We start from the raw sequence: 25,003 nt of genomic DNA, 5'->3' as shown, positions 1-25,003 counted from the left end.
AACGCTACGAAATTTAAAAAAATTAACTTTTGGGAATAAATTAATACAATTTCATGGAACAAATATTAGAATTTATGTTGTAAATGTAGGCCAGTGCTTCTGATAGTGTTTAGGCCAGCAGAGAAGGCTTTGCTGGCCCTGACTGCCTGCACTGTACTTGATAAATACTAGTAAAAGATGAAAATACTTCAGGGAAAGGTTTTCACATTTCAGGTATTCTAATGTGAAAGAGTTTTAATGAGGTTCTTGAAGATTTTGTTTTAAAACCATATAATGAGTTCTTTTTTTTATTTTATTTTTTTTATGAAATACACATTGTTTAACAGCAGCGTTTAGGTCATGATGAAACGCAATATAAACAAAAGATTCTGAATACTACTGCATTTGTTTTCTGCTACTTTGTAGTAATTTGTACAATATACGTATAATGCTGTGCTGTTCTGAAAATATCAAGCATGAGCGCATATTGTAATCAAAAACAAATTTCATTTAGTCTGTAATGTGTGAATTTACACATTCTGTGTTTTAAGGGCTGGAAGGTAACGTGTAAGTGTAAATCTACACATCCTGTGAATGAAGGGCTAACATTGTTTCCCATGAATGAAGGAAATTTACCACTGTTTTATATATTAATTCATCTTAAACTGTGATATTTAGATATGATTAACTGTAAGTTGTTTTGTTAATGAAAAAGTTTTTATTTATATATATATATATATATATATATATATATATATATATATATATATATATATATATATATATATATATATATATATATATATATATATATATATATATCTTCTTTGAATTTCCATGTTAACTTAATAATGTTAAACTTTATCAAATGTTTATTAAACTTTATTAAATATGTAAAGTTTATCATTTTGCTTTAAATGAAATCTCACTGTACTTCACTATAATTGACTATTCAATCTTATTTATTAACTATAATAATGATTATCATTATTTATTTGTAAATAAACTATTTATTGTATATTGATTGTTTTTGTTGTTTGTTTGTTTGTTTAAATTTGTTTTGTTTTTGTCTGGATGACCTTGTTGTATTAGTTTCTCCTGTGTCATGTAAAAAGATCATATTTCAGCTTGTTATATTAGGCTGTGCTTGACTTGTTGCTTGCATTTTATAAAAAAATTATTCTGTGATTGAAAGATTAGAGAAATTAGATGGAGTAATATAAAAAACAGAAAAATCTAATAAGCATTGCTCCAGCGTCCCCGTTTTGATTTTAAAAGTGGTATGTGGTCTGTGTGGTAATATTCCAGGTTCTTTTGTCTTCCCACAGTTCCATAAACAATCCCATTAAGCTGATTTGGGAAACTAAATCGGCAATAGATGCCTTGCAAAGGATTAACTTCTCAATCATGATGTATAACAATCACATAACAAATGTGTGAAACAGTCAACTCACTGCAGCAGCCTGCTTTCAAAACTGCATAACATCTATCTATCTATCTATCTATCTATCTATCTATCTATCTATCTATCTATCTATCTATCTATCTATCTATCTATCTATCTATCTATCTATCTATCTATCTATCTATCCATCCATCCATCCATCCATCCATCCATCCATCCATCCATCCATCCAAGTACAGTAGGTATGTATGCATGTGTGTGGTAATAAATCAGGTATAAGACCCCATCATTGGAGTTTGACCCACCTATTTCTGGATTAGTGTGTTAAATTCCTCTTTCTCAACTCTGTTAAATATTATATTATATTATATTAATTATAAATTAATTATATGATATGATATTATATTATATTATATTATATTATATTATATTATATCATATTATATTATATTATATTATATTATATATAGACTACTATTGTTTCTTTCTCTAAATATCTGACATGCCTAAATTCAGAATTACATAAATGTGAATGCTCTATTAAAATAAATAAATAAATAAAAAAAAAAAAAAATATATATATATATATATATATATATATATATATATATATATATATATATATATATATATATATATATATATATATAAAATAAAAATAAAAACATTTCCCCTTAGCACTCCTATTTGAACCTGTTCTGGGGATTCACACCAACCCTGTGTCCCTGTGTTATCACACTGCCCCCAGCTGGAAAAGGGGGGATCCATGATGATCACTTCTCTCCAAATAGAAATGTATTGCAAGAAAAGCCTTGCACTGCCAATAATTTAGATCCTGCATATCTATGGTATATTGGCATCGAACCGGTATCTGAAACAAAAATACAATTCTTAGTTTCACAAGACCAAAAGGAAGAACACATAGTGGCTTTAGTTAGTTGATATGTACCACATGTTGCTCTGGCATTATTAATAATCAATTATAGATTGTCCTTCTTCTTCTTTCTTTTTTCTTTCTTTTTTTCTTTCCGGGATTGGGACAGTCACTAAGAGTGCACTAGCTTGTGCAACCCTAATAGCTGGGTTAATAAATTATAGATTGTATATTATAATAATAATTTGAGATAAAAAAATTCTTTAATAGAATTAACATTTTATTTTTAGATTCTGTAATTGTTCTCCAGCTAAAGTAGTCAAATGTTTAAGGAAGCATATAAAAAGATGTACAAAGTATATTTTGTTATGTCTTACTATAGATAAATTTTTTATAAATATCAAATAGTGACTAACTAAATTCTGAGGTAATATTGATACTTTCAAATATTCTAAAAATTTAAATGAGCACAGAAACAAAAAACTGCAGCAAGTGAAGGCTACAAGACGACCCACCTGACACAAAGCCATGACTCCAGAGCAAACAGAGCATGTGGTTGAGGAGGTGCAGAAACAAGAAGATGCAAATAAGAAAATCATGCTTGTCCAGCAGGGGCAACGGATGCAATGGAAAAGTGTGCAAGGATAATCAGTGACAGCAGATTATCGAGGCCAGCAGTATCCTGAGATACTAGTGATTCTGATTTAACCTGATGCTCTACATTTGGCTGAAGTTCTTATCAGTTCAAGACCACTCACAGCATCTATACGAGTAAAGATATATGAGATTACCATGGGTGGGATTACTTAGAATCCATCAAAAATGGTTTTGGTTTGCAATTAATACAAAGTTTTATTTTAATGGATTAGGACTTTTTCTTTCTTCACATTTTTTTAACTCAAATCTCCTTCAACAAAACAGACTTCATTAAAACTACTACAGCAGATTTATTATTATCATTATTCAGTGTTTTTCCCCATTTGCCACAATACCCTCTGGGTACAGTTTATTAGAAGAAAACGTATATATTAAAATCAAATCTAGATTCTCAATCTCTTGTTGTAAAGCTTCTATGACAATGACAATTGTTAAGTGCTACACAAATACACAATTCATACAACAAACAGAAATTGAATAATAAAATTCTTATTGAGAGCCTTATCATGTACTTCAAATCACCGAAAGGTCTTAAACAGTGGTTTGGTGTGGATGCACCCGATCAGATGCCAAAACATCCTCACACAAGGATATTAAAAGTTACATTAAAAATAGCACCTCAATCAGGTCTTGAAAAGTCTGGCATTAGGAAAAGAAAAAAGGACCAGTTTTTTAGCGCCCTCTAACGGTCAGTAAGCTCAGGCCAGTAGCATTAAGTAGGAAGGGAGCAAACCAAGGAGCCAAGGATATTCAAGTGGAATAAAACTCTTCAGGATGTTTCCATTACAGAACCAAATTTAATGTTTTAATTCTTAATTAAATGTTGGTTGCAATGCAAGAATTTGAGTTTCAAGAGTTGTGCAACATGAAAGTGCTTCAGAAAAGTGTTTGTTGTACAATATTTATTTGACTTTGATGTGACATGAAGTGGAATATACAGATATATTTATACATTGTATGGATACTTATGCATACTGAATATTTACTACATTTAAACCTATTAAATTCCCAGCACATGCACCTGCAGGTCAGACAAACAATAAGCACTAACACAACTGTGTGAACTTTCTTATTTTTAGAATTTATTTAATTATAATAATTAATATAATTTGATGTGTAATGAACTTTAATATGAATGACCAAAATAACAAGCTGGGAATTTAAGGGGTTTTATACTATTCAACATGATCATGTGAAGAAGAAAAAAAATAAAAAAGACAGCAAAATGAACAAAACTTTCAATATTTTCAGGCCAGTGATTGAATCTCTAAAAGAACATCACAAGCTTACACCTGTGAATAAAACGTAAAAAATATAATGTGCATGTGTGATTGTGTCTGTCAGCAGGCAGTATTTATGAGTAACCTCGAGGAGCCCTTATTAGTCTTGTCCTAGGGATTTGGCTACTCATTTCACTTATTTTAAACACCATACAGTAAGATCACAAACCATAATGTAATATATCAGCATATGACTAGCTAGCATAGAGAGAGAAAAAAAAACTGACTGAAAGGTTAAAATGCATAGGTTAACACATCATTCCATATATTCTAACACAATACTCTTGAGTAGCTCTGTATTAAATTTACACAGTAGAAATTTCCTGAAAGCGTAAGCGTCCGGACACCTAGGTTTCCAATACTTCTTTCATGCAGCCCTGAAGGACACACCTTATCTCAAGAAAAGATAAATAAATGATTGAAAAAAAAGGGAATTAAAAAAAATCGATACTAGAAAAAAAAACTTGAGAAAAACCTTAATTCATATGAAGTCCAGTTAGCAATAGGTGCAAGTGGGTGTGTCCACTAAGATGTTAACTAAGCAGTATTTTCATAAGTCAGCCAATTAGAAGCTGGTCTCGTTCATATGTGGCTTGGGACTGGTGGGTGGTGGGGAAGAGGGGCTTTCTGCTTTAGGCCCTGCATCAGGGAGTGTGGTTTCACCTACAAGCAAAGTCTGTCCCCGTCGTGGAGATATGGGTGTCTGTGATCTGATTGTGCTCAGATTTGATGAAGAGGCATAGCACGGGACAGCGGGGGAAGGCCACCTGGACGCAGATGATGATAAATGTGGTCTGAGGCCGAGCCGAGCTTCTGTTCCTGCAAAGTCTGAGATTTTGGCTCGTTCCTGACATCGCTCTACAAAACTGCCTCTCCGAGGGGCAAAAAGACCATCTCTGTCTCTTTCTCGTTCCTGGTGCCGGTCCTTTTCCCGTTCGCCAGTGTTGCTGCTGAGAGAGCTCATGCTGACACCGAGATGGGGAGGAATATCACGCACTCTTAAGAAAGCCTGCTGAGGTCGTGGAAGAGTGGCACCACGAGCGCCAGGAGGACCAACACGGGCACTCTCATTTGACTGGGACTGCAGACTATGGAGAGAAAAAGAGAAAAAAAAAAAGAATTTTATTAAAGTAACTGAAACAAAAATTGTTCACCTCATCACATCAAGCCACGTAACTTAAGAAAACAGGAAAAAATAAACAAAATAAATAAAGGGAAGGAAATGTAAAGGAAATAAACCATGGAAAAGAAAGAAATCTGCCAGAAAAAAACGAGTAAATAAACAGTAAGAAAATGATAAAAAAAAAAAAAAAAAAAAGGACAAGCAAGCAAGAAAACAAAAAACTGTGGTAAAAGAAAAGAGGGACACAAAAAAGGAAGGATGAAAAAAAACCTAAAGAATGTTACAAATATAAGAATTATTATAAAGAATAAAGAGTAAAAAAAAACAAGAAGGATAAAGTTTAAAGATATTGAGAAAATTTGGTGAAACAAAAAAAATATATTTATGAATGATATATAAAAGGATCAAGTGAAGTGACTTTTTTTTTCAATCAAATTAAGAGTTTCATGGTTCTTTGTTGGGAATTTCATTATCATTTCTAAAGAAATGCACAGAATATGTATGTGTAGAAGTGTTTTCAAAAAAGTACACGTTTACACGAGTTTAAATAAATAAATATGAATGAAGGTATGAAACTATATGCATATTAACAAACTTCACCTTTTTACAAGAGACAATCAATATTAATGACCAGTTATTGGGCAGGACGTTGGAAACTGATCTATCTTATAAAATACTCTTGAACACGATGTATTCATGAGTATGTATTGCTCTTTTAATGCCATACCTGCATCAATGCCTATTTTCATAGCAGAATCAAGGTAGGTAAAGCAAGACATTTTAATATTCCTTATAGCATTGCAAAAAACTTATCTTACAGCGTTTCAACAGTCAAAAGCTAGCAGCTTCACTTCAATACTTAATAAGAACTCAAAGATTTTCTTTAGAGAGATTCTGGAAGATTTTTTAAATACATATTTAATCAGAAAAAAAAATTGTCTAGTGTTGTTAAGAGCATAACAGCCCATTAATGTGTGTGTAATGGGCATTTTTGTTTTACAAGGATTACGTTAGGAGAACATTAACGGATGATCCTCTGTGGCGACCCCTAATGGGAGAAGCCGAAAGAAGAAAAAGAAGACGATGGCGGCATTAGGAGAACATTAGAGAAATTTTTTAAGCACTCTTTAACAAAAAAATAACGACTGTTACTAACCTTTATTCTGTTTACATATTTAGAGCTTGGTACATAAATACATTAGTTGATTTGGAGTTAGCTAGTTGAAGACCAGTAAGCATCTAATAAGTGCCTTTGATAAGCATTTATCTCCCTCCTTGATGTCCCTCTTCAAGTGTATACGTATGTAATAAATGTGTGTGTGTTTACCTGCAGGTAGAGTTGCGAGAAGAGTGTGTGAGCGAGGCAGCAGGACTCATGTCTGGTGTTCTGGTCAGTGCCAAGTCACACTGATCCAACAACTCCAACAGCTCCTCCTCAGTGGGACCTCCAAGTGCTGCACACAGACAAACACAAGTTAAAATACTTTGATTAAAGTTTGGAACTTCTGCCTTTATATGCACTAATGAAATGCCAACCCCAACCCTCCCTTTCTTGTGATTTCTTCTGTATTAATTCACTTGCCTTTTATGTCCACCTTTGCTGCAATCTCCATGGCTGTTGTGAGGTCCCACATCTGAATGCTACCGTTGCCATGGCCACTGAACAGGAAGCGGCGTGGCCGTGACCCGATGCGGCTGGACCCCTCACACTCGTGAACCACGAAAGCTGTAATTGGGGTCCCATCCACGGAGCGCACCTCACACACCCTGTGTACATGCACCATTGTTCATTTGAGCATTTCACTTATGTTCTTCCTCAATTGCATCTGCATTGCTGGCTATCCAAAGCGACAGTGTTTATATGGCACAAGCTTTATTTTTTAGATTATTTTATAAAAGAGAAGTGTCAAATGTTTCTTTCCAAATTGAATAGAAACAAATTGATTGAAACATTAAAAAGATCTTTCCTACCTTTTGCCATTAGAGGATAGACGTACGTAAAGCTTATCAGTGTCAGGAACGACACGCTGGATAAACACTTGCTGCTCGTCTCTCTCTCCATATGGACCTGGGAATAAACAAAATAAACAAATAAATAAACAAGAGGACCACATATATGTTTCTTTACACAATATATAAATACAGATTTATATATATATATATATATATATATATATATATATATATATATATATATATATATATATATATATATATATATATATATATATATATATATATATATAAACAGATTGTAGGAAGAAGTAAGAAAGCTAAGAAAATAGTACTGCGCATATTAAAGGAAAAAAATAGTTTCTTTGTGCTCTCCACAAATATTAGATCAAGTAGGGGGTAAGGCTTTAAGATCTAAAATTTTTTAACTAATAAAAATCCAAAAAAAGGAACTTTGTTATTATTTGTTATTTATTTGTTATTATTTCAGATTTTTTTTAAAAGCCAAATGACTACTTCTTAAAAAGGTGTACAATGATATAAGCATGATCAAATCACACATGTCTTTACTAATGAGATTTATTGCTTGATCAACTATTTTTGGGATAAAAGCATAAAGGGGTGCCCATAATATTTCTTTAGTTTGTATTTTTAGAATTGCTTACCTATCTCAGTGCCAGCACTGCAACCTGCATGTCCATCAAGATCATCCAGTGAGAGGATTTTGAATGAGCTGAGGGGGGTGGAGCCTGGTTGAGTGGAGATCATTCCTCTAAACCGTGTAACAGTCCAGGTGCGCACATGGTTATTATCTGCACACACTGCAAATGCACAAATACACACAGAGGCCAATACTGGTAGGTGTTTCATAAATAAATAATATACAGATTTTAACAGTGCAAAATGGTTTCATATTTGAAATCATTCTGAAAATTTGTGTGCCAATTATTTCTAGATCTTAAGAGAAAATATGTTGTTTTGTAAACTCAATAGGAATACAAAGTAGTGACAAATATTCAGTTTATAGCTGTCATTGAGAATAGCTGTTAATGCCTCGGCTGACCAGTCCGAATGGTGTACATAAGATTGCACTTAGAAAGCAAAAAAAAAGCGTGTGTGTGTGTGTGTGTGTCTGCAATGTTGTACCTGAGATAAGGTGTTTCTCCGACAACATTATTTTAGTAACAGGACTCCGATGAACACTGAATGTCTGAAAGAGTTGCGGCCCTGAGCCAACGGTTTCGGGGTGCTGAACGATCACACGCACAGCTCCTGAGCTGGTGCCATATGCAATTTCGATCCAGTTCCCACTGTCACCTGTTACACAAACACAATAGAACATGCTTGATTATTAATATAGTCCTTTTTCAAATCGCTTGTACAATGTCCTTGAAAAATTGCTTAAAACCATAAACCGTGTATTTATAAAGTTCACTATCTTCAGCCCACACTCAAATTAGTGTACTCCGATGTTAAACTGCAGAGCTCTGACACAGTGTTTGAAAGTTGGATTTATGTCTGCATTCTAATTAAAAAAATTATGTATAATGCTCTTTAAAACTGTTAAATATTATGTAGTGTGTGTGTGTGTGTGTGTGTGTGTGTGTGTGTGTGTGTACACGTGTATATCTTACTCGTTTTTGGTGTACAATAGACGCTAAGTGCTGTGATGGCATCTTCGCTGGGATCTCGGTACAACTCCGTCACCAGTAAATCATTATCCTTCATCCTTAATGGAAACTTTTGTACATCTAAGACACAAACACAAACCAATTGCACATATGGAAATTTAGACAAATTGTGGACAATTCAAAAGATTACATGAAACAATAAATATATTTCACAATACAAACGCTCCCCACCTTACAAACGAGTTACGCTCCCGAATGACCGTTCGTACTATGAATTTGTTTGTAAGTTGTTAGTGTGTTCGTTAATTTATATGCATATCTCCTAATAATGTAAGAGCTATAAATACTATCAAATAAACAATACAATATACTAAAACAATTCAAAATACTGTATACAATATTTTGTATTAAGTCATTGAAAAAAATAATACAAATTAATAAAAAAAAAAAAAAAAATGCACTTTTTTTTTTTTTTTTTTTTTTTTTTGTTACGTTAGACGACTAGCTAACAGCGGCTCTCCTCCGTTTTATATATTTTTTGGACTCCGAACAAATTTCTCAGGACAGGTTTGTTCATATCAGCAAAATTATCGTAAAGTGGGGAGCATCTATATCTTAAATGTGTGTGAAATACTGTCACCACAAAGTAACCAAGTGTCTGTAGTTATAAATAAATATATATAAATCTGGCCCATACACATTGAGCAGCAGGGCATTACTTCTCTAAGATGACATTTTAATTGTCGGCTTTTGTAAACTTTAACATTCTTGTTCACATTTGTGTCAATTATGTTTGCATTGTATATAAACACAAAATAATGCAGTCAATAAATGCGAATTTTAACAAGGAAGCGGAGGAGACTTGATGTTTCCTTTTGTGTCATATATCCAAATGCAGAGGTCACTTTAATCACTGCAACATAGCTGAGCAGACTATGTGGCTGTAGCGCTCGACATTTAATTCCAACAATTTGAATGCGCTCATACCATTTTTATTTAAAAATCCAGGATAAATGAAATCCGTTGTTATATACGCTACAAAGCAAGCGCGAATGTCAATTTTTTGTTAATCATTTAAACATTGATGAATGCTTGATATGTTAAAAATGATTGCCATTGTTAGGGTTGGGACGTGTCGTACAAAAACATATGTAAAGTGTATGGTGTGAACCTCATGATACTCACCGATGTAGTAAATAGAGCCGTTATTACAGCCAAGGATAAGAAAGGAGCCTGCTGTGTCATAACTGTTTATGGGAACCACATCCTGATTCTATAGTCATGTGCAGACACAATAACAAGATATTTCCATTTAGATAAAATTATATATAAAAACAAAGAAATATAAAAAAAATAAAATAAAATACATATGAATAAATATAAAGTCATATGATTGTGCAAATCTTGAGAGAACTGATCACACCGAGACTGCTCATAAACATCTGATTTTTGCTCTTGCACAATTTATTACAAAAATGATTGTAGTAATACAGTCACTGGAAAGAACAGCAGCATATCTGGTTCTAATTTCATTTTTCACTTCAAATCTAAAGAAAAAAATAGTTGGAAATATTTTTAAAGATGTAATTATTAAAGTTTTCTATGAATTACAAAAAAAAAACACTATGTCCCTGTTAAGTCCCCCCATGAAAGATTACGATACATTATATATACAGTACAGACCAAAAGTTTATATATATTATATATACAGTACAGACCAAAAGTTTATATATATTATATATACAGTACAGACCAAAAGTTTGGACACACCTGCTCATTCAAAGAGTTTTTTTTATTTTCATGACTATGAAAATTGTAGAGTCACACTGAAGGCATCAAAACTATGAATTAACACGTGTGGAATTATATACATAACAAAAAAGTGAACTGAAAATATGTCATATTGTAGGTTCTTCAAAGTAGGAATCAAGAGAATGCCAAGAGTGTGCAAAGCAGTAATCTAAGCAAAAGGTGGCTACTTTGAAGAACCTACAATATGACATATTTTCAGTTGTTTCACCCTTTTTTGTTATGTATATAATTCCACGTGTTAATTCATAGTTTTGATGCCTTCAGTGTGAATCTACAATTTTTATAGTAATGAAAATAAAGAAAACTCTTTGAATGAGAAGGTTTGTCCAAACTTTTGGTCTGTACTGTACATTTGATTTAAACAGAAAGATAAACAACCTGCCAGTGTTTGGTTACAGCGTTCCACACACCCACTTTCCCAGTATGGCTTGTGGCGATGAGCTGATTCCCTACAAAGAACAGAGCCTCCACTGGCACACTTAAACTAAAGACACCTGCAAAAACATAAAATACATTTCAACTTTTTATTTTTATCAGCAATTATTAGAGTGTAATATTGTTCACTTATTTAATATCTGTAGTAATTTCGTATAGCAGCATTTTTCTCTGGAATAGCTATGGATGAACATATAAACAGTTCATTTCCTGATACATTACATTAAATACACATTATATACAATCCATTGGGGTGGAGAGTCTCAAACTAAAAAACATTCTTCGCCTAAAAAGCACTTACTAATGTACAAAGGTGCGATGGCACTATTTAAATGGCAACAATAATGCTTTTGAATCTCGTCTATATATAGACAAAATATTTTCAAGTGCTGACAGTGAGAGTCTGTGTGATTTCAGTTATGTTACACAGTGCTAACGGTTCCTGAAACAAACTAGGAATATTGCATTAGGAAGTTATAAAGCAACTAGTGAATTTCTCGTTTCAATTCTATACCATAAAAAATAAATCAACATACCAATCTCATTTCCATTTCCATCAGCGCAGACTGCCCATAATATGATTTCTGTACCAGACGCCACCGCAACCATCTTGTCGTTGTCTGCTAGTGACCCGCCCATGACTTTCGCATTGAGTGCGACTCGATCAATGATCCAGTCCAATCTGGGGCTCGAAAACACTTGCTGCCAACCTGTCGACTCCTTAACCCTGAAATTGAAGGGAAAGAGGGCAAGAGGATTTTTATTTTATCGCAATTCTGTAATTAATAATTGGGATAATTCAGACATTGCCTATTGTTAAAATGTCACTTTCTGTCTATATTGCACTGCTTCATCCACTATGCCTCTTTGCACCATTCATAAATTGTGTATCATTGCACTACTGTATATTACATCCATATTTATTCTGTATCATACATGCATTCAAATATTTTGATCATTTTATTTAAGCATGTCGTATTCACAGCACAATTCTTGTGCAGTTATACTGTATATTACAATATATACCATATTTTACTGCACCATCTGTAGATTAATCACTCTCACCCATGCACATATAGACCCATACCCTCATTTACCGCATTGCTATTTTTTGTAAATAGGCCACTTATGCACTTCTGGTTAGATTCTATCTGCATTTCACTGGCTTTGTACATGCACTTTGCACAATGAAAATAAAGCTGAATCTAATCTAATGTAATCTAATCAAATATAATCTTCCAAAGACCTTTCCGATGAACTGGAAGACTGGAGCCCCAGTCCTTCTCACCCTACATTAGTACCCGATTTCACCCTTGTGTCTGAGCGAGCACAAATGCCCACACTACAAAAGGTGTTTTACTACTAAAATGAAAACCACAACAATTCCCATGTCCTAACTGTTGTCCATATAGTGTATTTACTAGTTACACACATACCTGTAACACACCACAAACTGTGCATAAGCCACTGCAATCCAGTTGTGATGCCCACATATGATCCGAACCATTCCTGGATCTGCACCCGGACCTAATTAAACAACAGAGAGAGGTTTCGCAAGGTGGAATTTTTTCAAACCTGCACTCTAGTCACACTTTCTTCAACATAAATGCTCACAGACTAAACAGCATCAACCCATCATTTATTAAACACAGTCACCAGCATCTCACAATCAGCAGTTCAGTGTTTAAGTCTTAAACCTAGGAAGGTCACAAACATTACATCTAAATGGCTGACTGCATAAGTGCATTTCATTAGACCAGGGGATAGGATTTTTTTTTTTATTACTAGTCTAGAGAGCAAGATGTACAAAAACAGCACCTTATATGGTGAATAATTTGCGGCTCTGAGCATGCTTGTATAAAGAAAGGAAAATACCTGACATTTTCTCTTCTGTTGCACTAGTTTTTGCCAGCATGCCTGCGTTGCCCAGGTTGGGTGGCATTGTGTTGCTACGTCGAACCATGGCTCTTTCCAGTGGGATGGCTCGTCCAGTCATGAACTGAGTCCCCGCAACGCTGTGCCTGTTCCTGCGCTTTACAGGATACACTGACACACGTACAGTTGCGGGTTATATAGTACAGTGTTTAGGCACATGAAATGACATGCAGTGAAGAAAAGATGCGTCAAAAAGCGTCTTCATTCAAGAACAATATCTCAACGTTAAACACTAATAAACTAAACAAACTCAATATTCGTTTGAATTCGATTCATTTGTTGGAATTTTTTTTTAAATAGTAGTTTCGAGGACAAATTATGCAGTTTTATAAGACAATTAGTTTTTCAAGTTTTACTAAGCATTTTGGCAAATCTGCCACAGATTATCCAGACTTTGACTGTTACACTTTTCTTTCTTTTTTTGGTCAAAAACAAGAACCTTCATTATGTTTTTTGTGCATGTGTAGAAAATACTTTCACAGAAAATGCTGATTTCTTTAATACATACAAAAAAAACAACAACATTATTGTATGACATTTTTTATTTTTATTTTTTTAAAGTAATGCTTTTGATATCATGTAAACAAACAAAAAAAAAAAAGAACAAATTCAACTTTTGCACAGTGCTGTACAAAAATATAGTGTGAATGCCTGTGATTTTGACATTATTTGCATTTATCTTAAGGACGCTGACCCTAAGAAGAGTTTTCCCAGGATACACAATTATTAAGAAAGATGCAGTTTGCAGCATATGCCAGCTCACCAATTCAACTAGTAATTAAGATCAGGAGCTGTCATCAGGGTACATTATAAATGTAAATAGCTAGACTGCACTACTTGCATTGATGAGACAATTACTTCTATCATTTCTACACTGATGTTATATGCAATATAGCTGAAATTGTATTCATGGGGGGGGGGGGGGAGCAACTTGTGAGTGTGCATGTGTATGTGTGTGTGTGTGTGTGTGTGTGTGTGTGCATGTGTGTGTGCGCGCACGGCTCACCTGGCGGAGGCAGATAGCCATTAAACAGCACTGAGCCACATGATGAGCGATCGAGTTCATCACACAGCTGCAGCTTACGCACTAAAGACAAAAAACCCCAAAATATTAATAAAGCTGATGTATATTGAAAATATCATTATTTATATATCATTAAGCCAATAAAATTGGCCAATATTAGGGTAAAAAAATAAATAAATACATTTCTGTGCATCATTATTACTATGGAATTATTGAAAAGAGTTAATGACTGTATACTTAATTACCCACTGGGATTGTACTTAATATAATTTTTCACTGTGAAAAATTCTCACTGTGAGAAACTTTCTACCTCTCTCTTCTCCGGTGCTACAAAAAAAATACATAAATAAAGTTTTAACTATTATAAGCTCAGGCTTTAAGCCTGATGCCCTGTTGTACATGTGCTTGCTCTGGCATTGGTTAAAAATGTAAGCTTTGATCTACGATGTTTTGAAATGAAAATCTAACTGCAATAACAAACTGTGTTTGCAGTGGTAATGTGCATTATAATGGGGCAGTTAGTACATATATTGTGCATTTACTGAACATGCAAAAGTAAAGAAAAACTCCAATGTAAACTGGCAACCCATTTCTGTTTGCTAATAAAGCAAAATGATTAGATTACTTCCAGGTGCTTATTTTCTTTTTTGGGGGCTTTTCTAAACAACTTCTTTTAGATGATGAGTACAACAAACATCTCATAGTGATTCCAGTATTAAATGCTGCTGCCTCTAATGTTATTTATTAGATATTTAAGCCCCTGTGCAAATCCATGACACCAGAAATAATATCTATCTATTAGGGTCATAAAAGCAAACAATATTTTTTTTTCACCATTACTGAAGGAGAGAATGTATTTGTTAGCTGTGTGAAGTAATCATTGTATTGAACTGAATTTCCAGGGCTGCAATTTGGACACTGCTCATTTTTTCCTGGGAACACATGTGCACACTTTGTTGGCATCTTTCCAACATTAAATTAGTTTCCAATCCTTATTTAATGTCTGGGATGTGAATCTGTGATGGCAGAGCAAATGTTTAGACCACTGCGCCACTGAAACTCCTAAAATCACTATACGATTCACCATAAATTATTTCTAATATTCTTACCTAATGGTGTGATTCCATAATACTCAGCTTCATGCATCAGTAAACTCACATCGATAGACCTGTAAAATGTGCAGACACTGATTTAAAAATACATGCAAACATGTAACAATTTCATGCAAAAATGCTTTTAAATCTAATGCACATGTACAGTCTGGAATTTCAGTTTTATTCATGATTCTTTACTTGGTGTTTCTTGTTTTTCAAAATTAATTAGACTGCAGCTGTCACGATATTATGTTTATTTATTGTATATTCCATTTACATGTCGTACTCTGTGTGAATGTGTGTGACAAATAAAATTTACATTTGAGAGTCTGTTATTTTGCTTCTCAAATGTTATATGAGAAATGGGATTTGTGTAAATGACATTTTCTTCCTCATTTTTTTTTTTCCCTTTACATTTTCTTCCTCCTTTGTTCCCTTCTTTACTATGGCGTGTCCAACCATATCAAAATTCAACAGGGACCAACTTTGTCCTGTAGGCTTTAGTTTGGGCATCTCTTGTCCAAAACATTTATAGTAATTCAAATTAAACCTGGAGGTTATTTAAATCTAATATTTGGGTAAAATATAAAATAAATAACTGCATAAATGTGGACACTATGCCTAAAAGAGGTAATAAGCATGTTTAGCCTTATGAAGCCTTGAAAAGACTGACTCTCAAAAACCAGTGTAGAAATAACCAGACATACAACATTGGCATATTTCTTGCTGTTAGAGTGACAATCCAGACCGAGTATGCAAAATCACCTTGGATGAAGCTCTTTAGTGCGCAGGAAATTCAGAATTGGAGCGAAAAGTGAAGGATCGCGATCGATGAAAATCTACAAGCAAGAAAAGTAACAAGAATATGAAATAAAAACATACATCTTGCTTTTGACAACCAATTTTAAAAGAAAAGCCAACACACAACACATACCGCTCCGGTTTCATCTTTTAAGGTGGAGATCCGGCCACTCAGGAGGCTTGAAAAAAGTGTTACATTTATTTCAATTTGTTCCTAATTGATTTTAAAGAAGGGTTTAATAGTATTTAATATAAAATATCATTAGACCAACCTTGAGAAAAAGGTGTCAGGTACCCATGTCAAAGTCTGCCTGGAGGTACTGAACCTAAAATTATTCAGAATTTATTCATCAAGATCCAGAAATGAAAGATTTAAGTGCTGCTTAAGCTAAAAGGTTTATTTTGGGAGGTGTCAGAATAAAAAGTGAGTGAGTGAGTGAGTGAGTGAGCAAGAGCGAGAGCGAGAGCGAGAGCGATAGATAGATAGATAGATAGATAGATAGATAGATAGATAGATAGATAGATAGATAGATAGATAGATAGATAGATAGACAGACAGACAGCAGGACTTTTGTATGATAGATAGATAGATAGATAGATAGATAGATAGATAGATAGATAGATAGACAGACAGACAGACAGACAGACAGACAGACAGACAGACAGACAGCAGGACTTTTGTATGATAGATAGATAGATAGATAGATAGATAGATAGATAGATAGATAGATAGATAGATAGATAGATAGATAGATAGACAGCAGGACTTTTGTATGATAGATAGATAGATAGATAGATAGATAGATAGATAGATAGATAGATAGATAGATAGATAGATAGATAGATAGATAGATAGACAGACAGACAGACAGACAGACAGACAGACAGACAGCAGGACTTTTGTATGATAGATAGATAGATAGATAGATAGATAGATAGATAGATAGATAGATAGATAGATAGATAGATAGATAGACAGACAACAGGACTTTTGTATGATAGATAGATAGAGAGAGAGAGAGAGAGAGAGAGAGAGAGAGAGAGAGAGAGAGAGAGAGAGAGATAGACAGACAGCAGGACTTTTGTATGATAGATAGATAGATAGATAGATAGATAGATAGATAGATAGATAGATAGATAGACAGACAGACAGACAGACAGACAGACAGACAGACAGACAACAGGACTTTTGTATGATAGATAGATAGAGAGAGAGAGAGAGAGAGAGAGAGAGAGAGAGAGAGAGAGAGAGAGAGAGAGAGAGAGAGATAGACAGACAGACAGACAGACAGACAGACAGACAGACAGACAGACAACAGGACTTTTGTATGATAGATAGATAGACAGACATTTATGAATGCATACATACGATCTTTGTAACTAGATTAAAATCTAAATATGCTTCAGCTCATAGCCACTTGTAATATAAGCAAACAGAAACATTACATCTATTTGTATTACTTAAAAAAAAACGTTAAACACGACATAATAAACATATGAGAATTAATTTTAATAACACAATTTGAGAGCGAACAAGCAGAAAGTTTGCAGCTCTGCCTCACTTGCCTCTTTCCTCCCACGTTTAAATGAATAATATCTCCAGCAACACGCGCCATGACATCGTCCAGATCAGAGCAAAGGCATGTTTATAACAATGTCGTACAAATTATCGGTTCTTCATAGCAAAAACAAAACACAAATACAAAAAGCTAAGCTTTCTAAAGAATAACTCCGGCCATCTATTAAACGCCCCAGGAAATAACTTCCGGTTTTATTTTACGCTTCCGCCTTCCTGAGTCTTTTTTTCAACACTGACACCTAAAGGTCATTAAGTGAAACAACAGACAAATAATCAAAACCTAAAGAAAGGAAGATATTAAAAACAAACATCAATTTACACTTTTTTATACACTACTATTAATGTATAAATGTTATTAGTGTGCTATTGAAAAAAAATCTGTTTTTCTGAAAAATCATACAACAAAGCACTATAGAAAACTATGGTTAATTTAATGGTTTAAATAATAATTTGCATTACATTTAGCAAAATTTGAAAAAAATCTATTTAAAATTTAAATTCATATGTTTTCAAATGCTTTTTGATACTGTGCAGCAAGCTTGACTTTTTTTATCTAACATGTGTTAGGGCTGTGTTACATGTCTTCCTAAATAAGCTGTTCATGATCAACTTGCAACATTGTTTATCAATAAATACATTCTGATAGTGGTTCATTTAATCACATACTAAGAATGCAATTACTCTAAAACTCTAAAAATAATTTATTTATTGCTTATTATTATATTTTTTTAATAGAAGAATGCTTCTGAAAAAGGTAACTCTTTAGACATTGTTTAAACTGTTGTCTCAACTGTTACTATATCAAGTGAAGGTTCATTCCATCACCTGGATGCCAGAACAGAGAAGAGTCTTAAAACATGTCTTTTTTGTACCCCGAGAGATGGAGGTGTCTGTCAAACAGTGTTAGAGGGAGGGAGTTTGGTGCAGTGCAGGTTGAGACGAGTGCTGCGAGGAAGGGGTGCTAGTTAGTTTTTAGCTTGGCAGGCAAATATTATGATTTATATCTGACACGAGCAGCTTCAGAAAGCCAGTGGAGAGAGTGTAGCAATCGGGTGGTGTAGAAGAACTTAGGAAGGTAGAAAACAAGCTGTGGTGCTGCATTTTTGATCAGATGCAGAGGTTTAAATGACCCTCAAACGCAGACTTGTAGTAGTGATCTAATCATGAGCAGAGAAAGGACTGAACAAGCACCTGAGAGGCTTGTGTGCATCGAAGATATTGTCTAGTGTACCTAAAGGTACCCCAAACCATGATGTTATTCTCTCTTCCCAAACATGGGTACAGTATCTTTTCTATCTATCTATCTCTCTCTCTCTCTCTCTCTCTCTCTCTCTCTCTCTCTCTCTCTATCTCTCTCTCTCTCTATATATATATATATATATATATATATATATATATATATATATATATATATATATATATATATATATATATATATATATATATATATATACACAGTGAGGAAAATAAGTATTTGAACACCCTGCTATTTTGCAAGTTCTCCCACTTAGAAATCATGGAGGAGTCTGAAATTGTCATCGTAGGTGCATGTCCACTGTGAGAGACATAATCTAAAGAAAAAAAATTCCAGGAATCACAATGTATGATTTTTAAACTATTTATTTGTATGATACAGCTGCAAATAAGTATTTGAACACCTGAGAAAGTCAATGTTAATATACAGTAGCATTTGTTTGCAATTACAGAGGTCAAACGTTTCCTGTAGTTTTTCACCAGGTTTGCACACACCGCAGGAGGGATTTTGGCCCACTCCTCCACACAGATCTTCTCTAGATCAGTCAGGTTTCTGGCTTGTCGCTAAAAACCACGGAGTTTGAGCTCCCTCCAAAGATTCTCTTTTGGGTTTAGGTCTGGAGACTGGCTAGGCCATGCCAAAACCTTGATATGCTTCTTACAGAGCCACTCCTTGGTTATCCTGGCTGTGTGCTTCGGGTCATTGTCATGTTGAAAGACCCAGCCTCGACCCACCTTCAATGCTCTAACTGAGGGAAGGAGGTTGTTCCCCAAAATCTCGCAATACATGGCCCCAGTCATCCTCTCCTTAATACAGTGCAGTCGCCCTGTCCCATGTGCAGAAAAACACCCCCAAAGCATGATGCTACCACCCCCATGCTTCACAGTAGGGATGGTGTTCTTGGGATGGTACTCATCATTCTTCTTCCTCCAAACACGTTTAGTGGAATTATGACCCAGAAGTTCTATTTTAGTCTCATCTGACCACATGACTTTCTCCCATGACTCCTCTGGATCATCCAAATGGTCATTGGCAAACTTAAGACGTGCCTGGACATGTGCGGGTTTAAGCAGGGGAACCTTCCGAGCCATGCATGATTTCAAACCATGATGTCTTAGTGTATTACCAACAGTAACCTTGGAAACGGTGGTCCCAGCTCTTTTCAGGTCATTGACCAACTCCTCCCGTGTAGTTCTGGGCTGATTTCTCACCTTCCTCAGGAGTATTGAGCCCCAGTCTGAGGGAGATTGACAGTCATGTTTAGCTTCTTCCATTTTCTAATGATTGCTCCAACAGTGGACCTTTTTTCACCAAGCTGCTGGGCAATTTCCCCATAGCCCTTTCCAGCCTTGTGGAGGTGTACAATTTTGTCTTTGGACAGCTCTTTGGTCTTGGCCATGTTAGTAGTTGGATTCTTACTGATTGTAAGGGGTGGACAGGTGTCTTTATGCAGCTAACGACCTCAAACAGGTGCATCTAATTTGGGATAATAAATGTAGTGGAGGTGGACATTTTAAAGGCAGACTAACAGGTCTTTAAGGGTCAAAATTCTAGCTGATAAACAGGTGTTCAAATACTTATTTGCAGCTGTATCATACAAATAAATAGTTTAATAATCATATATAGCGATTTCTGGATATATATATATATATATATATATATATATATATATATATATATATATATATATATATATATATATATATATATATATATAGTCCTAAAATGGTTACTTTTTTCAATGCAGGTTCTAAATATAATATGGTTTGAATGAAAACAAGAGTTTTATGTTGTTAGATTAAAATTTATAACTACAAATAAATGTTTAAAAGTAATTCATAAGAGAGTTAGTTAATTGATTGATTGATTGATTGATTAATTGATTGATTGTCTTTCCATGTTTCCTGCTAGGCAATGATCCTAAGTCTAGAAATAATATTTTTAACAGCTCCTGTGTCTGCCCCTGGGTGTCAATTCAATGGAGAATGATACCTAATACCTGATACATGTTGCCCAGTATAAAGAATTCTCTATGTGCTAACTATATAAAACTGTTATCAGTTACAAAGAAGAAAAAGATGTTGCAATGCTGAAAAACAGTAGTTAATGGACATTCAAAATCCAAAATCTTCCTTGACGTGTGTAGATATACACAGAAATTTCAGGTGTTTAATTATATTTTCCCTTCAATTGAATTAGGAAATTCAAATCTGTTCCAGCATGACAGATTGGAAGTTTATAAACAATGTCTTTGAGATGAGTGTGTGATGAAAATGTGAACAGGCAGCTGTGCGTGTGAATTGTTAAACCACATTAAACTGCATTAATCACTGCAAAAAATTAGGTCGTAGGTACAAATATGAATATAGTCAAGTGTATCTACAATTTCTTAGAATATGATTAGAATATGCAATAAAATAAATATAAGACCATTGTAGATTTCTGGACACTATCACTCATTTCAAGCTTGTAGTTCTCTTATTCTATTGTTATATTCGGCAGATCTAGGATCTTATATTTTGTTTATATAAAAATATTTTGCTTATATATTTACACACACACACACACACACACACACACACACACACACACACACACACACATATATATATACATACACCTCACATTAAATCCTGTTGGACAAAAAAGTGAAATAATGTACAGAGATCTTTTTTTATATATATAATTCTGAAGGCAAAAACAGCAAAAAAAATACACAATCCAAAATCACTTGTATAAAAGACTTTGTTTTAAAAACATTCCAGATGTTTCTCATCATTCACTGTTTCTCATCTTTTCACTCAATGAAACATTTGACATGATAAATAAATGTGGACAGCCTTAAAGAAAACGTAAATGGACAAGGTTATGAAAGAAATGTATTCAAAGTTGCCTTTGGTATCAGACACCAAAAAAACAAGAAGCTGTTCAGTGCAAATAATTTAACTGATGTTTCTTCACATGTAATCTTTGCAATACATCTTAATAAACAGTGTATGTTTCCTGATCTAATACTAATCAGTTCTTTATATAATACTATATACCCCTCATTACACATTATATACTGATGTCTTATCCTCATGAAAGTGTGTTAATGAATTGATGAGCTGAATCGGGTGTGTTGAATCAGAACAGAAGTTCTGGGAATCACTGATTTAATACACTCCAAGTACTACAATACACCTTTAAAATCCTTAACACGCATAGGATTAAACCTGAGTCAGTTCAGACTATGGATAAAGTAAATAACGTAGCATCTGGTTGAGTGCGTGAGTGTTTTGTGGTGAGTTGGGGAGTGTCTATCTCAGATTTTGCACATTTATTCTGATTTAATTTTATTAATTTCTGCGTGACTGACTGAGCTAACAAGTGATACAAGAAAACTAACAAAAATAAACATACCCTAACAAAGTAAACCCTATCTTAAAGATCCAACTCATCAACTATGTATTAGACATGTACTGATATTACATCTATACACACATACAACATATTTTGCTTAATACTCTTTAAGTAGAATTTCTGCACAAGTTAAACTGTTACTGAAAGTATAATTGATGACACATGTCTAGTCATTAATACACTTTCATGAGGATAAAATGGATGTGTTTGAGTGTGTTAGAGCAGGAAGACACTAGATTGTGTACACTACATTGCTGACCTAACACCCCCCCTTCCTCATTTAAACCCACTGTTAAATTCTTGCATTTTCCATACTCTAAAATACCTAGTCCAACATTTATGCTTATTAACCCACCTTTTATAACATTTTAATCCTCAATATATCCTCATGAAGTGTACATAAATTGATCTATGCAGTCAGGTGTGTTAGGGAAAAAGACACAACAGGACACTGTAGCACATCTAACTATTCTTATAACATCCTAGTTACTTCCTAAATAAGTGACACACAATCATGACACACCCATTTTGGATCACAGACACCTCTAGTATTAACATTAAACAGAAAAAAAAAATCAACAATCCACACAGAATGAGAAGCAAAGAAGATACATGTACTAAGAAAGATTTATTCTCATGCAGTGCCTGAATACTGCAACAGATAAAAAAAAAATACTGATGTGCACGTTTAACACACATAAAACACACACACACACACACACGTGTGTGAGTGTGACACAAGGAAGACTACAGGGTTTAAAATCAAATGCCTGAGTTCTCAATACCTGGATGATGTAAACACACACACACACACACACACACACACACACGCTCAGCGTATTATTCCAGTCTGAACATACGTTACGGTGGACTTTAGGGAGACAAAGACGTGACTTTTTTTTTCCCCCTGAAACACTGAAACAGGAAGTGATGACCTTTGTAAGGAATTCAGACACTTCCTTGTTCCACTGAAACAGGAAAAGGGCATTTTTATTAATGCTGTGGCTTATTCTCAAAAACAACATAGCAAAAATAAACACACCTGCTCCAATCCTGTTTTTAATGTGCCCATAACATCTTTCCTTTCCTTGATATTTGATATTTGTGATGTTTGTTAGATGACCTTTAAATGAGAAATTTTAACTATTCAATTGGGAACATTGCTTCAGGGCCAAAATGTACCCCAGAAGGCATTTCTGCACTGCGTGACACACTTTATTAATTTATTATTCAAAATGGGGGATGAACTGTTGATACATATAAACTATAAAACTGTAAAATCTAAAGTTTGATTGTCTGAGTTTAGGTTGACTTCGATCCCTCAAATCCTTACATTTGTACAGTACATGGCAGCTCAAGTTGTTACTTTACTCTACTAGCCAGTGAACTGTTAGCATGGTCCTGTAGCTGGTTAGCTGATAACAGTAAACAAACCATTTTAGCATAGTTTGCTGTAGACTAGAGTAAATAAATGATAGAAACCACAGTGAAAATGATTTCTATTTTCCATATTTTTTAGTATCTGTTTCACATTCACTAGTTAGCATGCTAGTTTTACTGGGTAGATAGCTAGCCAATAAAACTCTACACAGTAACAGACTGTTTCCAAAACAACCATGCTAACCAGTGTGCATAGAGTGTAAAACTCCAAGAAAATCACTTCAGCTACATTGTTCTCACTGTTGAGCAAAAAATGTGACCTACACACATCTTTCAACCCCACAGTGCAAATGCAGGCTCATTAGGTGATGTTTACGAGGGCGTTAAAAGCAGTATTGGAAGGCAGATTTCAGGCTTTACAGTCCCCTGCATGGCTATTGTCTATATTTTATAAATACCTTTAAGTTCTCAGTCTATAAATGTATGCCGGTATATAATTCATGCTCGATAATCACACAATCAGTGCTGTTAGGGTGTACAAAGTGTCAAGAAGATAAAAAAAAAAAACAACAAAAAAAAAACATTAAATACGTTTTTTTATATAAAAGAGCAAATTAACATTTGGCATATTTCTATTTTCATCAGTAGGTAAGATGTGAATAGACACTGATATGACTCATTTAAACAAAGTTTTAAATGTCTAGCAGTTTCAAAGTGATGATTAGACATGTCCAGGTGCTTTAATTTACCAGGAATCTTTTTAATGTATATGAAGAACTGAAAACTTTCATTAAACAGATATGTAAATTATAATAAAAAGAACTAGAATAAGCTCAGTTTATCATCTCTTGGATTAATCCTTGTTTGGCCTCCCAAAGAACCGCTTGATAGTGAAAATTTCTAGTTGTTGCATCAGTGCTTCAGAATAAATCCACTTAGATGGCAGAAATCAGAAAGGGGGTGAGAGAGAGAGAGAGAGAGAGAGATAGAGAGAGAGAGAGAGAGAGAGAGAGAGAGAGAGAGAGCAAGAGTGCAGCATTTTCTCTTTTTCCCTTCAATTTTAGTGTCACATCCAACTTCCAGTGTTACACAATACAAATTGTCAAAAAGTTCCTGGATCATTGCTTCATTTCTTTTTCCCGCTCTTTTTCTCCATTTTCTCACCCTTGTCCGAGCGCTCAGAGCCCCTATCGGCTCGGTCAGATTTCTCAGCCCTGCTGCCTTCCCTCCGTGTGCCCTCGTCTGTTGATGAGGTAGTTGGATGTGACTGCCCCCATTTAGTGATATCCTCATGTTCACCAATACACATGTTGATATTTGAGATCCAGGCTTTCAGATCATCCTGGAAACAGAAACAAAAGGAAATCAGATTTTTTTATTCACC

General features: G+C 34.3%; 2 protein-coding genes across 5 annotated transcripts in view; both read right to left on the bottom strand.

Annotated features, from left to right (window-relative positions):
• Positions 1 to 3,802: 3,802 nt before the first annotated feature.
• Positions 3,803 to 17,797, bottom strand: shkbp1 (SH3KBP1 binding protein 1). The gene is made up of 18 exons (XM_083552757.1): positions 17,570 to 17,797; positions 16,276 to 16,329; positions 16,137 to 16,182; positions 15,968 to 16,041; positions 15,218 to 15,276; positions 14,091 to 14,171; positions 13,025 to 13,195; positions 12,586 to 12,676; positions 11,686 to 11,876; positions 11,093 to 11,208; positions 10,088 to 10,175; positions 8,906 to 9,022; positions 8,418 to 8,588; positions 7,937 to 8,092; positions 7,290 to 7,386; positions 6,901 to 7,085; positions 6,646 to 6,772; positions 3,803 to 5,283 (listed from the first exon to the last, which is right to left on the bottom strand). Exons 1-18 carry the CDS (start codon positions 17,617 to 17,619, stop codon positions 4,761 to 4,763), a joined length of 2,397 nt encoding a protein of 798 aa, XP_083408883.1. The 5' UTR covers positions 17,620 to 17,797; the 3' UTR covers positions 3,803 to 4,760.
• A 3,771-nt stretch (positions 17,798 to 21,568) lies between these two features.
• sptbn4b (spectrin, beta, non-erythrocytic 4b) overlaps positions 21,569 to 25,003 on the bottom strand; it is a 73,580-nt gene continuing 70,145 nt past the window's right edge. For all 4 annotated transcript variants that reach the window (XR_014535423.1, XM_083552561.1, XM_083552562.1 and 1 more), the window contains one exon: positions 21,569 to 24,961. Coding sequence is in view for 3 of the 4 variants with exons in the window: in XM_083552561.1 (XP_083408687.1) it covers positions 24,746 to 24,961 (216 nt within the window). In the remaining variant the exon portion in view is untranslated. The remainder of the gene's footprint in view (positions 24,962 to 25,003) is intronic.

This window comes from Silurus aristotelis, assembly GCF_946808225.1.
Source record: "Silurus aristotelis genome assembly, chromosome: 10".
Taxonomy (NCBI): Eukaryota; Metazoa; Chordata; class Actinopteri; order Siluriformes; family Siluridae; genus Silurus; species Silurus aristotelis.
The sequence above is the reverse complement of the archived record's forward strand: the minus strand, read 5'-3'. Positions and strand labels throughout refer to the sequence as shown.

Excerpts from the sequence above, each read along its gene's own strand:
- shkbp1 (XM_083552757.1), bottom strand. The coding sequence starts at position 17,619 with ATGGCGCGTGTTGCTGGAGATATTATTCATTTAAACGTGGGAGGAAAG. Across the intron at positions 16,330-17,569 it reads TTAAACGTGGGAGGAAAGAG|GTTCAGTACCTCCAGGCAGA; the intron begins GCAAGTGAGGCA and ends GAATAATTTTAG. Across the intron at positions 9,023-10,087 it reads CGGCTCTATTTACTACATCG|ATGTACAAAAGTTTCCATTA; the intron begins GTGAGTATCATG and ends TTTGTGTCTTAG.